This window comes from Melanaphis sacchari, unplaced genomic scaffold (assembly GCF_002803265.2).
Source record: "Melanaphis sacchari strain LSU unplaced genomic scaffold, SCAv2.0 Contig59_pilon_pilon, whole genome shotgun sequence".
NCBI lineage: Eukaryota > Metazoa > Arthropoda > Insecta > Hemiptera > Aphididae > Melanaphis > Melanaphis sacchari.
In genome coordinates this window covers 490,200-504,156 of record NW_020271423.1, presented here as the reverse complement: position 1 = coordinate 504,156, position 13,957 = coordinate 490,200, and the positions used below count along the sequence as shown (strand labels likewise).

Here is a 13,957-nt window from a genome sequence, read left to right as displayed (position 1 = left end):
TATAGAATTTCCATAGGTCATTTTTCGCATTCCAAAAAAATGTTTGTTCGTTGTTTGTGTACAGATGGATATTTTTGTAATACATCAAATACACGAGTTCGTATAAGTAGATTTGACAAACGTCAAATAATAATAATAATAATAAATGTTTAAATGCCCCCAATGTCAATTCTGTGAAAATAAACACGGAATATTTTAAATATACATAAATACATTATTATTTACATTTTGGACGAGAATCAAAGAAGTATAACATATTATTATCATCATGACTGTTTTAATTTATTTGTGCATCAAAAGCTTTTTTTCTACATAGAGTTACATTATTTATTTAAAATTAATTTATTTTGAATTTTTGTTTATGAAAAAAGAAAGAAATCTTCATAAGGATCAGCCATTTGTCCAACAAATATTTTCGTTTTGTTTATTTAAATTTAAATTTAAATTATATGCTCTGTATTATCGATAAGTATTTACTTCGATTTTATTTTCATGAGTTTCTTTACATTGTTCATCTCGTTGTAGTATTAATATAGAGGTTTTAAATTCAACAAAATAAAATAAGAAATGTATGTACTTTAAAATGACTTTTACTAGTTTTTTGTAAATTTTTTTGGTATTGAAATAAAAGTAAGGGTACTATATAAGCAGTCCGTATTAGTGTGTAATCTGTACAAAAACGCCTCAATTATTATATTTTAATAATAAAAATGTGATTCTGTCGTATCACTTGTCGGTTGCTTGTTTATTTCTGCAAGCTACAGTCGGTTTTTTTAGTTTAAAAATTGTATCGAATATTTCAATACTCCGAGATCAAAACAATTAATTTAAAGAAATTATTGCCTCATTAATCATACGATATTATATTATGTAAATAAGATTATTGAAAATAAATTATTTTTCTTTTTTAGATCAATTTAAAGTATTAGTTATAACATGAATTCTTTGTTCTTTGTTACTTGAATATTATTTGATTAGCATTACCAATTAACCACACCTTATAACTTGCAAGTAAAGGAAAAAATAATGAAAAATCTTTAATAGCCCATAGAATTATTAGTGACAAATACTTTAAAACCTTCATATAACGACGTAATGGTCGCCAAAAAGATCGGAGATCATAACCATTATTTAGCGATGCAAAACAATTGCGTACATTTTATCTTTTTACCTGAAAAAAACATAATACGATTGCCGTAGCTTTTACCTAATTATCTTAAAGTTCTTGCCTCTGTTGAAGGTTCAGCTAGAGTTACCCATAAAATTGGTAGAAAAGTAGCATCAAAATATTTATATAATTATTGAGTTTATAATCAGTGAATTCAAAATTATCAGCAGGGCTATTTTCAATTAAATAAGCAAAAGCATCTTCTACATCTTTTGAGGGTAAAAATTAAAGTAAAAAAAATTGTTTCGACCGAACGTCTAGTTTGTTTTAAATTTCTAGTATTTAACACATTTTTTTTAAAAGGAATTTCTACTATTTTTAATAAATTAAAACCATCTACGTCATCTTTTTAAAGAGTAAAAAGAGCTAATTTTAGATTCTAAATGGAGTATTGATTTTACAATGATGTGTGTTTTTTTTTTAATTTTTTTTTTTTTTTTGTGTCTGTGTACAGTATAAGTAGTCAAAATAATGCTTCAATTTCAAACTTAGGGGGTGGTTTCCGATGGCAAAGTGAATATCCTTGGTGCGTTATAGATGTAAAAAGTAAACATTTTCCAACAGTTTTCAAAAAAATCAGGAAAACAAAAAAAACATGACGGAAAAACGGGAATTTTTACGCAAAACTAGTTATCGACCAAATCGATTTTCTTATATGGTTGTAATTCAAAAACTAATCACTGTAAATACTTGACATTTTCACCAAATGTTTATGTTAGTGTTATCTATATACAGTTTAATTTTAAAAAATTTTTGACTTTTTTTGAGTTATTTATAGACCACTGAAATTATTGATTTTTATGAGAATTTTTTTTTTTGAAGTTTCGATAAAAAAATGTTGGATGACCAAAAAATTTTGAAAATTTAATACAAGGTTCCTTATGAGTTGTTCTTATTGTAGCTAAAAAAATTAAAAATCGTTAGTCACAATTTTTTTTTATAAACGTTTATAGTTCAAATATTTATGAAATCTATCGAAAACGCGAAAATTTGTAAGTAATTTTTAAGTTGAAAAATCATAAAATTGTTTGTGTTTATAACTAAGGGTTAAAAATACTACACTATGTTTTCCCCAAGTTTTCCTTCAAGTAGATATAGTAAAAACTCGAAGCATCATTATAGGAAAAATTTTAAGTGCGTTTAAATTTTAAATTTTTACGAAATAGCGTAACGATAACGATTTATCCTGAAACGATTTTAAATATTTGTTAATATTTAAAAAGTATAAGTCATAGATACTTAAAAATTTTACCAGTTATTTAGATTGGCATTTTCTTTACATGATTTAATTTTCAAAATATTTTGACTTTTTTTGAGCTATTTACAGACAACTGAAATTTTCAATTTTTCTGAAAAATTTTTTTTGAAGTGTCGATGAAATTTTTTGGTCCAATCAAAATACTTGAAAATTTAATACAAAGTTCCTCATAAATTATTCTTGTAGTGATCAAAAAATTTTAAGAATACATAGGCACAATTTTTTTTTTATTAGCATTTGAAGTTCAAATATTGACAAACATTCGTCAAAACCAAGAATATTTGCAAACTATTTTGTAGATATAATTCATAAAAATTAACAATTAATTGATTAACCATGACTTTTGCAAATGCGTCTTAATTGAAAAATAAAATATTTGTTTCAAAATACAATGTATGACAATATTTAAATATAATATATCCTAGACTGACAAATTATCTCCGTTCAGAATCGTTTTTCGTATACAATGATACCTATAATTGCATTCAAATTTAACCTACCCTAGTCCGAGATTCACCCCACCACCTAATGTACAGCAGAGCGGTATCCACTTGCCCGTTTTTTTTTATTTGATTAACAACCTCTAAATAATTTGATTCATTACACACAGGTTCTTCAGTTTCTTCAGCTTCTTTGGTTTCTTCTTTACATTTCTGTCTCTAATGATTAATTACTTGCTATCACTGCTACTATCTTCTTCAGTGTTCAAATTTTGGTCAATCGAAAAAAGTCTTCATTTTGGTTATAAGTTGACAAACTATTAACTAATTGTTCAGCAATGATCGTTTCGTTTTCGAGATCTGTGTATCAAAATTTTCATGCAAATTTTCCATGATGAGACCTGATTTTTTTAAATATTTAGTTAAACAACCAACTGTAACTTGCATTGCAGACTGTAAGCAAATAATTATTGAATAGTGGTTTTATTATTAAACATAATTGCTGAACAATTCAAAAAATAAAATAGTTTTTAGTATTTATTTTGATTACTTACCTACTATTTTTATGAATTTAGATTCAATATTAAAATAGGTAGATACTATAATTTTATTTATAAAAATGAAATGTTAAATATGTATTTTATTGTCTATTCTGAAATATTTACATTATTTATTACAACCATAAGTGATGTTTTAGTAGTCATGGTTATTAAAAATATATTTAACTTTATAATCTTGTATACCTACAATATCACATTTAAAAGGTTTATTCAATTAAAATCAGTATAATATCCTTTAACATTAAAAATATTATTGATTTTACTGATAGATATTTTGATGCATAATTTAAATAATATGTTAAGGATCTAAAAACAAACATCAAATACCTACAATTAACTAACAATAAATTACTTATACATAAAAAACTGATAATATGTATGATATATTTTAAAAATTTAAGTTGATACTAATAATTTAAATGTTTGTTACAAATGAACATGGTATTTTTAAACACGGAAAAACAATAGGCTACGTTTAAGAAAGTCCTCTCAGTAAAATTCTTAATTATTATTTGGAAATAAACAAGTTAGTTTTTCGTCTCAAATAATCTCAACATTTTAATTTTAAAGTTTAAACTATTGAACAATAATTAAAATATTAGTAGGTATTCTTGATTTTAAACCGTACTTTCAATTATCATAACATTTAAAAATTATTTTAGGAATACATTATTCTGTTTTAATTGCTTTTAATTTTATGTTATTGCATTCGTTTAGTAAAAATGTATCCAATTAAAGGATAGAGAACTTCAAAATAATTTCTCTGTCTATAATTAATCAAAAATCAGACTTAAATTTTAACCATTAATTTCCGAGTTAATACCAGAATTGTTGATTAGTTTAAAATTAATGTTAAGTGTACCTATTGCCTATGCTGTACACCGCCCATAAAATTTCTCTATAAGGAAAATTGTGCAAATGATTCTATATTTTGTAATATTCAAAAAATAAAAAAATATCCTTGGTATATAATTTATATTTTGTAATATATAGATTATTCATAAGGTTGTAAGTAAATTTTATTGTTTAAGGTAGGTACCTACTCAATTTTAAGGTCAGATAAATAAGTAAAATTAGTAAGATGTATTTATTTGACTACATTTTAAAAATATTTATAAACTTAAACTAAATTTGCCCAATTATGATTATAATAAATAAATATTTTATATTTTGCTTTTCACTAAGTTAAAATAAACTATTTGTTTACTTCCCTAGTTATCATAAAATAGGTATGTGCTTGTTAAATATTTAACAAAGTAAAGATTAGGTTAGAAATGAATAAAGTAATAATTGAATAATAAATCATTTACAATAAGAAAGAACAAGTATTCTTATATTTATTTTATAACAATGCTTATGGATTAAAGTATTTATGATGCCTTAAAATAAGAAGGAAAATGGTTATTATTGTAATCAAATTTAATTTTAATTTTAAATTTTGAAATTAATTGTATTTTTTGTATATTGTTTCAATAAACAAAATGACAAGAGCTTTACTTAAATAAATTATGTTAATTAGTCAAAAATAATATTGGTTTAATTTAAATACATTTTTCTATTTTTACCTTTAATTTATAATATGATATAAAAAGATACGATTGGTGAAATTATTTACAATCACCCTAATTTATTCACCATATTTATTTTTGTAATAAATGTAACCCAATATAAAATATTCTATATTTTTATCATAGCCATATTTATATGGTGTATACCTATTGATGTTATAAACTATACTATAGGTTTTATAACTTTTGAAGATACAACCCATTTTGGAAAAGGTTTAAATTTTAGAAACCCATGGCCACAACATATTTTCCATTTGTGAGACTATCGCCAAAACTCTGCTGAGTGGTTTCCCATTCAAGAGCTAGTAATGCTGGACAATACTTGATAGCATAACTATTTAGTGAGTACACTTAAATACTATGACATACCATACCCCTTGGCCCTTTAAATATCTTATATTACAAAATAATTTATAAATATTTTAAAACCTAATGTATTCCATAGTTAAGGAATCTTAAAGCTATAATATATAATACATTAATGTATTATATTAAATTCTTGTTTTATTATTACAATATAATATTAATACAAAGTTAGTAGGTATTATAGTTTTTAAAAATTTGTTGTATAATAAAAAAAATAAAATACATATCATTATAAATGAGAGTACCTTAAGCATTAGTCGTGTTTGGTAATACCTTATAATTTTTAAATAATGTTTATACAGAAACTACATTATGCAATTAAATGTTAAAAGTATAACTAAACATTCTCATAAGTCAAATAGGGTGAAGTCATCTGGATTGAAGAGAAACTCCTAATTAATAGGAAATGCATTGTTTCCAATTATTTTTAGTGCCTTTAAAGACATTTTTTTATTATACATTCTTTATTCAACAATATAAATTTTAAATAATTTAAAAAATACTAAATTTGAGTAGGTATTCATTTTTTAATTTTACAGTTGATAAACATTTGTTGTTAAAAACATTTTAATAATAAGAATTAATTTGCTTAGCATAAAAAATGTTTTTGTATAGAGCCGACTAATCTCTTGGCCACCAATGGGTATGAATGAAATTAGAACAATTACCAAGTCATATTTTGATTGTCGATTTTAGATAGACATAAATAATTGTATAAGAAAGTAAGTTAAGGGGATATTATGTTATTAATTGTTCTTAAACCATCCAATATGAGCATTTTTCTTAGCGTGTGCATGTGCATCATATAAAAAGTGCATAGTAAAGGATTAAATGATTTGTCATTTGTGTATGACTGTAGTGTAAGATAAATAGCAGTCGCATAAATATTATAAATAATTGTTTACTTCTAGTCTAAAAGTATCAAACTTATCCCAATTGTTTAACTAGCTTGATTATTTGATAACATTTTTTAAGACATACTTGAATCTTTCATGACATTTACTTGAAATCAACTTTATAAAAATTTTGTATACATTTTTTTAAATTTAATATTACTAAACATTGAATTTTAAAAATTCTTGATAACAATTTTATAAATTTATAATTATTCTATTTCAAACAAATTTGATGATAAGTATGATATATTAAACGTTAAAAGTAAGGTAATGGAATATTACATTGTTTAATATTTTCATAATATTCAAACTATATCTTAATCTAATTCACAAAACATGTAGTAGTCAGTAGGTACTGCATAGTAATTTTTAAATATAATAAAAATAATTATCAAAAGGGAGTAGTGACATGCAATAAAATGTACTTAGTAATAGAAAAATAATTTTTTTTTCCTTTTTCGTTACTAAGTTTTAACAAACATTCACAGAAAAACAATTAAAAACATTTAATTACTTAATTTAAATAATTTCTTTATTATTATTTTTAGATACTATGTAAATTTATAGAGAATTTAAGAGAATTTTTTATTCATTTTATTTTAATGATACATTTTACAATTTAATCAAAAAACTGGTCTGGCTTGTGGTTAGAGTAAAATATTAAAAAATATCAATATTCAATTTTCAAAAGAAAATTTTAAATCAATTAAATGCAATTATTAGTATTTAAAATAGATTTAGTGAAATTTCTTCAGTCCTGTAAAATACACTTATAATAAATTAAGGCTAGCTTAGATATAAATTTTAACACATATTATCAGTAGGTAAGTAAATTGACTATTGAAAAATGATCATTCAATCTTTTTTTTATTCTATTTAATTATTTTACTAATCTGTATTATAAATAAACTTCAAAACTTAGATATTACAATTACCTAACAGATGTATTATTAAAGTTGAGTTTTTATAATTTATCTTAATATTCACAACGAAAAACATGTGAACGTTGAACTCTAATAGATTTAACACCTATTTTGAAACAAAATACACACAGAAAAAAGGTCAATATTAGTGTATTAATTAGCATTTGATAAAAATGTACACTAGATTTAAAACAACCTATGTATAAAACAAAGACCAGTGAAACCATATATTTTCTAACTTTGTATAACCTTCTGTAAAAATTAAAAATTAAAAATTAATATTATAATCTCATCTTTTAAATCAATTCATTCGCTGATAAATAATATTTTTTTTATGTTTAAGCTAGTACCATTAAATCTAATGTGGTTATATATTAATAAATATAAAATATTTATATATTTATATGATGACAGTGCTTATTAGTTGTAGGTCTGTTCATTATGTATAATAACAGTTGAATATATTTATAAAAATTATTGGATATTATTTTTTCTGAAGCAGACGTTTTATATATTTACTATAAGAAAACGGACAGGTGTATACTTTTTTAAATTTAATTTTAACCCATCATTTTTACATGTATTACTAAAGAACTTAAATATTTTAAGGTCTCAACATACAACTAATATAATATGTATCATAAAGTATTGATACAAATAAATAATAATACAAATTGCTGATTCAAGCTTAATATTAATAAATAAATATTTTAAATAGATGATTAGTTTATTTGTATTGTTTGAGCATTTATTTTCTAATTTAACTACTTATAACTTATAACATAATTTATTTACAAAAAGAATGGATAAAATAATACCATTTACAAAAATGAATTATTTTTTAACAGACAAAAAATTATGTTAATATTGTAACTGTATATCAATAATATTTATATTAAGTAAAAATATGATGATTACTAATTATAATCTTGAGCATTCATATTTCATGTAATTTTTTTTTTTTTTTGATGAAATATTAATTAAGTTAAAATATCTACTTACATATTATATTTAATAGAAAAATAATACTTTTTATATTAAAAATCATTAAAAACTAAATATAATGATAATAATAATATAGTGTCTTATAAGTACACAATGTTTATTTAAATTAAATTATATTAAGCAACATGAGATAGATAAGAAGATACTTATGTGTTAAATGTAAATCAAATAATAATAATAATAAAAAAAAAGATTGAAACTGCAGTTAATAAAATTAAATTTAAAATGACATACTGATCAATTTTAAAATTAATTATTTCTCATAGTTTATATAAATTAAAAATAAATAATCATAAATATTTTTTTTTTTTTTATAACAACATTTAATTAAGTTGGATTTTTAATTGTGTACATAATAACATCACACAATTTATTACAAATGTATTTTATTAAGTTTACTTTATAAACAATATTTGTTTTAAGGTATACTAGATGCATTTACAATAACTAATAAAAATTAACCATTAATATTATTTTATAAGTAAAAATATAATGTGCGAGTAATTAAATAAAATTAATTTTGACTAAGTAATTAGTAAAGGCTACTTAACCCTGTTACTTTCAACTGTTTCAAAATATTTATTTTTTTTATTTTCCACAACTGAAATAGTTTTTAAAAATTGCATACATTTTACAATCAAAATATTGGACTTGGTAAAAATTAATAGTTCATAAATCACAATTTATACATGACAAAAAAATAATAATAAAGAAATGATATATTTTGAAAAAATTGTCTCTTATATGATAAGAACAGTTGATGTTGGTTTTAAAATTTAAATTATAACCATTTTTATGTAATTTTTTTAATATAGAGTGTTATCAAATAATTACTTAAAAATTAAAATTCAATAAAATAATATAATTATTGTAGACACAAGATATTAGTATATTATTGAAATAATTGTAAACAATTATTCAAACCTTTTCAAGTCTTATGGGATACAAACAAAAAATGAATACATAAGTATAAATATATATAAAATTATATAAAATATTACATAAATATCAATAAAACATCTAGTATGATGAATACATAACATGTATCTATTAGGTGGAAATCAAAATATAAATAGATAATAGTTTAATAAATTAAAAAATAAAATAACAATTTCATATTTGTAAAATAAATTAAAATACAAAATTATGACTTAAATAATATTAATAAACATAAATGATCATTTAATATTAATAGTTTAGGAATTATATAAAATACAAATTTTATGACCTTAAGGCTTAAAGATATCAAATACAATTTCTCAAGAGTAAAATAATTATTAAGTCTTTTAGAGCATATTATACATAAAATTTCAAGTGTATATTCACTAAAGTCTTTGAAAACAATTAGGATAAAGATAAAAATTACTTTGGGAACGATACATTTTGAGATCAGCTCATGAATCACTGTACTTTAAAAAATTATGTGAACATTACATCAGACTTGTATATCGTGTCTTAAATATAATTAATCTAACTATAAAAACGTTTTTTTAGTTATTTAGATAATCTTAGTATAATTAACAGCATTGATGATTAAGATATGCATAATTTAAAGAATAACAAGTTATGAAATGTTATACATAATTTCACTCTCAAATACTATAATTCTTAAAATTGCATGGTTATACAATTATTTTAAACTATAAGTTACAGTTACATATTTCTGCACAAATAAACAAAATTATTATTACACAAAAAAATATAAAAAAAAACCAAATAACTATTTATAAAATAAATATAAATTAAAAATAAATATGGTGTTTACAATTTAATCTATATAAAAATATATAACTCAAGACATATTTAATTAATTTAATTCAAAGTGAATGAAGAATTTCTTTTGAAAATGACATTAAAAGAACTGAAATTATTTGCATTGTCCTAAGTAAGATTGTGTTTATACTAATAAACCAATTTGAATTATTTTGTTTATAACAATATATTTTTTTTTCTTAATTTATTACAAATTGTGACAAAATTTATATTATCACAATCCATAAAACGAATATGTTTTCAAAACAATAATAATAAAATATTTTATAGGTAAATAAGCATAAATCACTGACATCAATAATACTCTTCTCAATTATGACTATTTATCTAAAATATAAATCATAAAATAAAAGTAAAAAAATATGTATCTATACTTAAAAAAAGTTTCTTTTTGTATCTTAATTTCAGACTGCAGATAATGTATTTTTAACTTTATACAATCATGTTATTTAAATTTAAAATAATTGTCAATTACACATAAATCAGAAATAAAATATAATATTTAACAAGGAAAACAATAAAAATTACTAATAAAACTAAAAAAAAAAAAATGAAAGTATTAAAATACTTTAAAATAATTCAAGTAAAATTATTATTAGATACTATTATTAATCTATTGAAACAATCATGTATGTAGTTTTAACTGAATGCATTATAGATAACTTTCTCTTTTTAGGAGCAAATTTAAATTCATCTGTCATAAAAGACCTAAATCCAATTTCTCCCCAAGTCTGCATTCCAAAAATTGGTATATTTGGAAATGTTTTTGCAATATGAACATTATCTTCAATAGGCAATGAATGTCTATCTACACACTGGAACATCATTATGAATGTCTTGTGAACATTCAATTTCCCAAGAGTATTATTAACATACTGTGCAGTATGTTTTAATCCCTCAAGCACTCCATCATCTGTTGTAGAACTAATGAAATCTGACACACAACGTATACCATCTCCACGAAATATAATTGCCTTTAAAACACCAGGAATATTTTTTTTTGGTGGATTATCATAATCTAAGCTTGATACATGTCCTCCAGACAATGCAAATGGTTCAGACTGATTGTTAGATACCATTTTCACAATAAACCTCATCATTTCATCAATATATGGTGCACCGACTTTCAAAAATATTAATCCTTTTATAGGGCGTGGATCACTATGAAAAAATTCATGTATTGGTTCTGGTGTAAATGAGTCGGATGTAACTACACGTGTAAATACACTTACATCATAAGTGTCAGTAGTAGGCATATAGAGAAGTGCCAGCTTTTTATGCATCATAGTTTGAACAGTTATTAATTCATTTTTTTCATTTTTGTCTGGATAAATAATGCCTTTAGCACCAATCGGTACAAATATTTTAACTGATTTTGGCACTATGTCACTTTTGGGAAAGAAACGGTTATCGTTTCTATCTCGTAAACGCATACAAATTTTTGGTCTGGACCTAGAGGAAGGTCCACCACCCATACCTTCAAAAGTAAACAATACTTTTGGTTCAATCCTTAAATCAATAAAATGTCCACTGTGTATAGGCTCTGGTCGATGATCAGTTCCATGCATATAATTTAGAGCAGCAGCTTGAATCCATGTACGTTTTTTTAATAGTATATCAGTAGCTATCTTTAATGAACTGTTGACTTCCCGAAGTGTATTAAGATCATAATAGTTTAGATAAGATAAAACCAACTTTAGAACAGAATACTGTTCAGAAAAATATTCACCAAAATCACCAGAATAAGGTGAATCTGGACCAATCGGAATAACTATAGACTTAGATGTGCTACTTGAATCCAACGAATAACTGCTTGAGCTCGGCAGATCTTCCATTTCGTACAAATATGCAACACCTAAAAATCGAACAAAACGATTTTGGACCTGAGTTTTATAATTTGGTTTTTAAAGATATTTGGTAACATAATAAATCACAGAATATTACTTAAGTTATCTAGTGTATTTATGAGAATATGCTGTTCTCACCTACTATACGCAGTTAGGATTAATATTGCAAATTACGTTTTCACCAAACTCCTTCAATTTTTGCAGTGCACGTTTAACTTTATGTAGATAGAAAAACCATTAGTTTCAAATAAAACGCAGTTGACTAAACTCTCATTAATTATAACATTCAATATTGAACGGTTTGCATTAGATCAAAATTACATTAAATTTAAAACAACATTGCATACAGCGTATGCCATACAATAATAAAAAACAAAAAAAATTAATATCATTATCATAACGCGTTATCATTTACATACTCACTAAAATATTTAGCGTTGTATTCCAAATGGCCATGGAGGAAGACTACACGGATTTATTCCTCCAAACGCGGAGGTAAAATAGTGATTCGATTTAATATTTTCACGAACCTAATACTAAAGTACAATGTGGAAAACAGTAAATACATAATGTTGAACGTACGGCAAACGATTTAATTTGAAGGCATGAATCTTACTTTCCAGTAAGTATTTAAAATTTTAACGTGTGGTACAGGACCTTAGTCGAAACTATAAAATGTAATCTTAAGTACCTATTACAAATAAATATAGATAGATAATGTGAGTAATATTTGTTGTGTCTTCGAAATTTGACGCACAAAACTACACATTATAACAAATGTTTTTGGTCGTATGGACAGTGGCGTAATCCTTACGTTTCTAAAACGATAGGTACCTACGATTATTACGTAGGTTGTACCTACTATTTTTAGTGCTCGGAATACTTATTGCATAGATAATTATCAAAATCATATGTAGGTAGGTAATAAAAGTTAAGAAATTCGTATTCGGGTATGCATAAAAAAAACTTTAAAATAAATAGGTAAATATGAATTGATAAGATTGAATACCTACATTAGTTTGGGTATCGGCTATATTGGCTATCCGCACGTGTTCGCAGTTTCAAAAAAGTTATATTTTGTTTAAGTTATTGAACGAAACATTTATCAAACCATATCTATGGTGAAACATTTTGAGACATGTTTTATTTACTAAGACAATAATCACTTTCTTAGTAACATAAAATATTTAATGTTTAACGAACATATACGTTTCGCGACGCACACGAAAACGCGATTAGGTGACACGTCTACAAACAAAGAAACGCCGACGTCTAATATAATGAAACCCGATGTAAAGGTAAACGTAACTTTGTATGGTAAAGTAGGTACGTGTACCTAATTTGTGTACACTCGATAATAAAGGAAACTAACTAACGACTAAATTATGTCCTACATTGACATGAGAATACACCTATATTATTATGACAACCATATGTAACAATTGTAATTTATCATTAATATCATTATACTTCTATAATTTACCTTCAACTTGCTCAAAACTGCTTTACTTGCCTTCGTAAGCGACAATAACCAAGGTTATCAGGCGACGAAACGATATCGATGCATTATCCATAGCAAGCAATAAATAAAAATTTAAGTTATAAGTAAGAAAAAAATATTATTTTTTTTTTAAATAGAAAAAGTGTTGTTTAAATTTTTTGAAAAAATTAGCAAAATATAAAAAATTAGATAGGTTGTGATGCAATTTTTTTTTTTTTTGTAAAATTATTATTATTTAACTTTTCAGTTTTTTTTTTTTAAGTATACATATCCAATAAATCCTGGCCAAAATTATTGAATATTGGTAGTTATTAGTTGTTACTTATCTTAAGCCTAATTTAGAGCTTTGTTCTACAGCCAGAGTCGTAACTAGGACTTTTTGTAACTAGCTTAGGACAGAGGTGCAACAAAAACAGGAGCGTAAAAGCCAAAATAAAATATGCCTATATTATTATTAATATTAATAACATACATTTTATTTAGAGTACGCACGATGTTATTTTATTATACATTGATATAAATCATAACTATAGAGGAATTTTAAGCTATTCGAGATGAATTGCCATACAATAATACATATTATAAGAGTATATTTAGTTTACAAATATTACAAAGTGTTTAGATATAAAATATATGACGTTAAAATATTGCT

The 13,957-nt window shown here is 23.4% G+C and overlaps 1 protein-coding gene across 1 annotated transcript; it reads right to left on the bottom strand.

Annotated features, from left to right (window-relative positions):
* Positions 1-10,562: 10,562 nt before the first annotated feature.
* LOC112600027 lies at positions 10,563-12,162 on the bottom strand. The gene is made up of 2 exons (XM_025347162.1): positions 11,943-12,162; positions 10,563-11,812 (listed from the first exon to the last, which is right to left on the bottom strand). The coding sequence occupies exon 2, from the start codon at positions 11,790-11,792 to the stop codon at positions 10,566-10,568; it is 1,227 nt and encodes a 408-aa protein (XP_025202947.1). The 5' UTR covers positions 11,793-11,812; positions 11,943-12,162; the 3' UTR covers positions 10,563-10,565.
* Between the last annotated feature and the right edge of the window lie 1,795 nt (positions 12,163-13,957).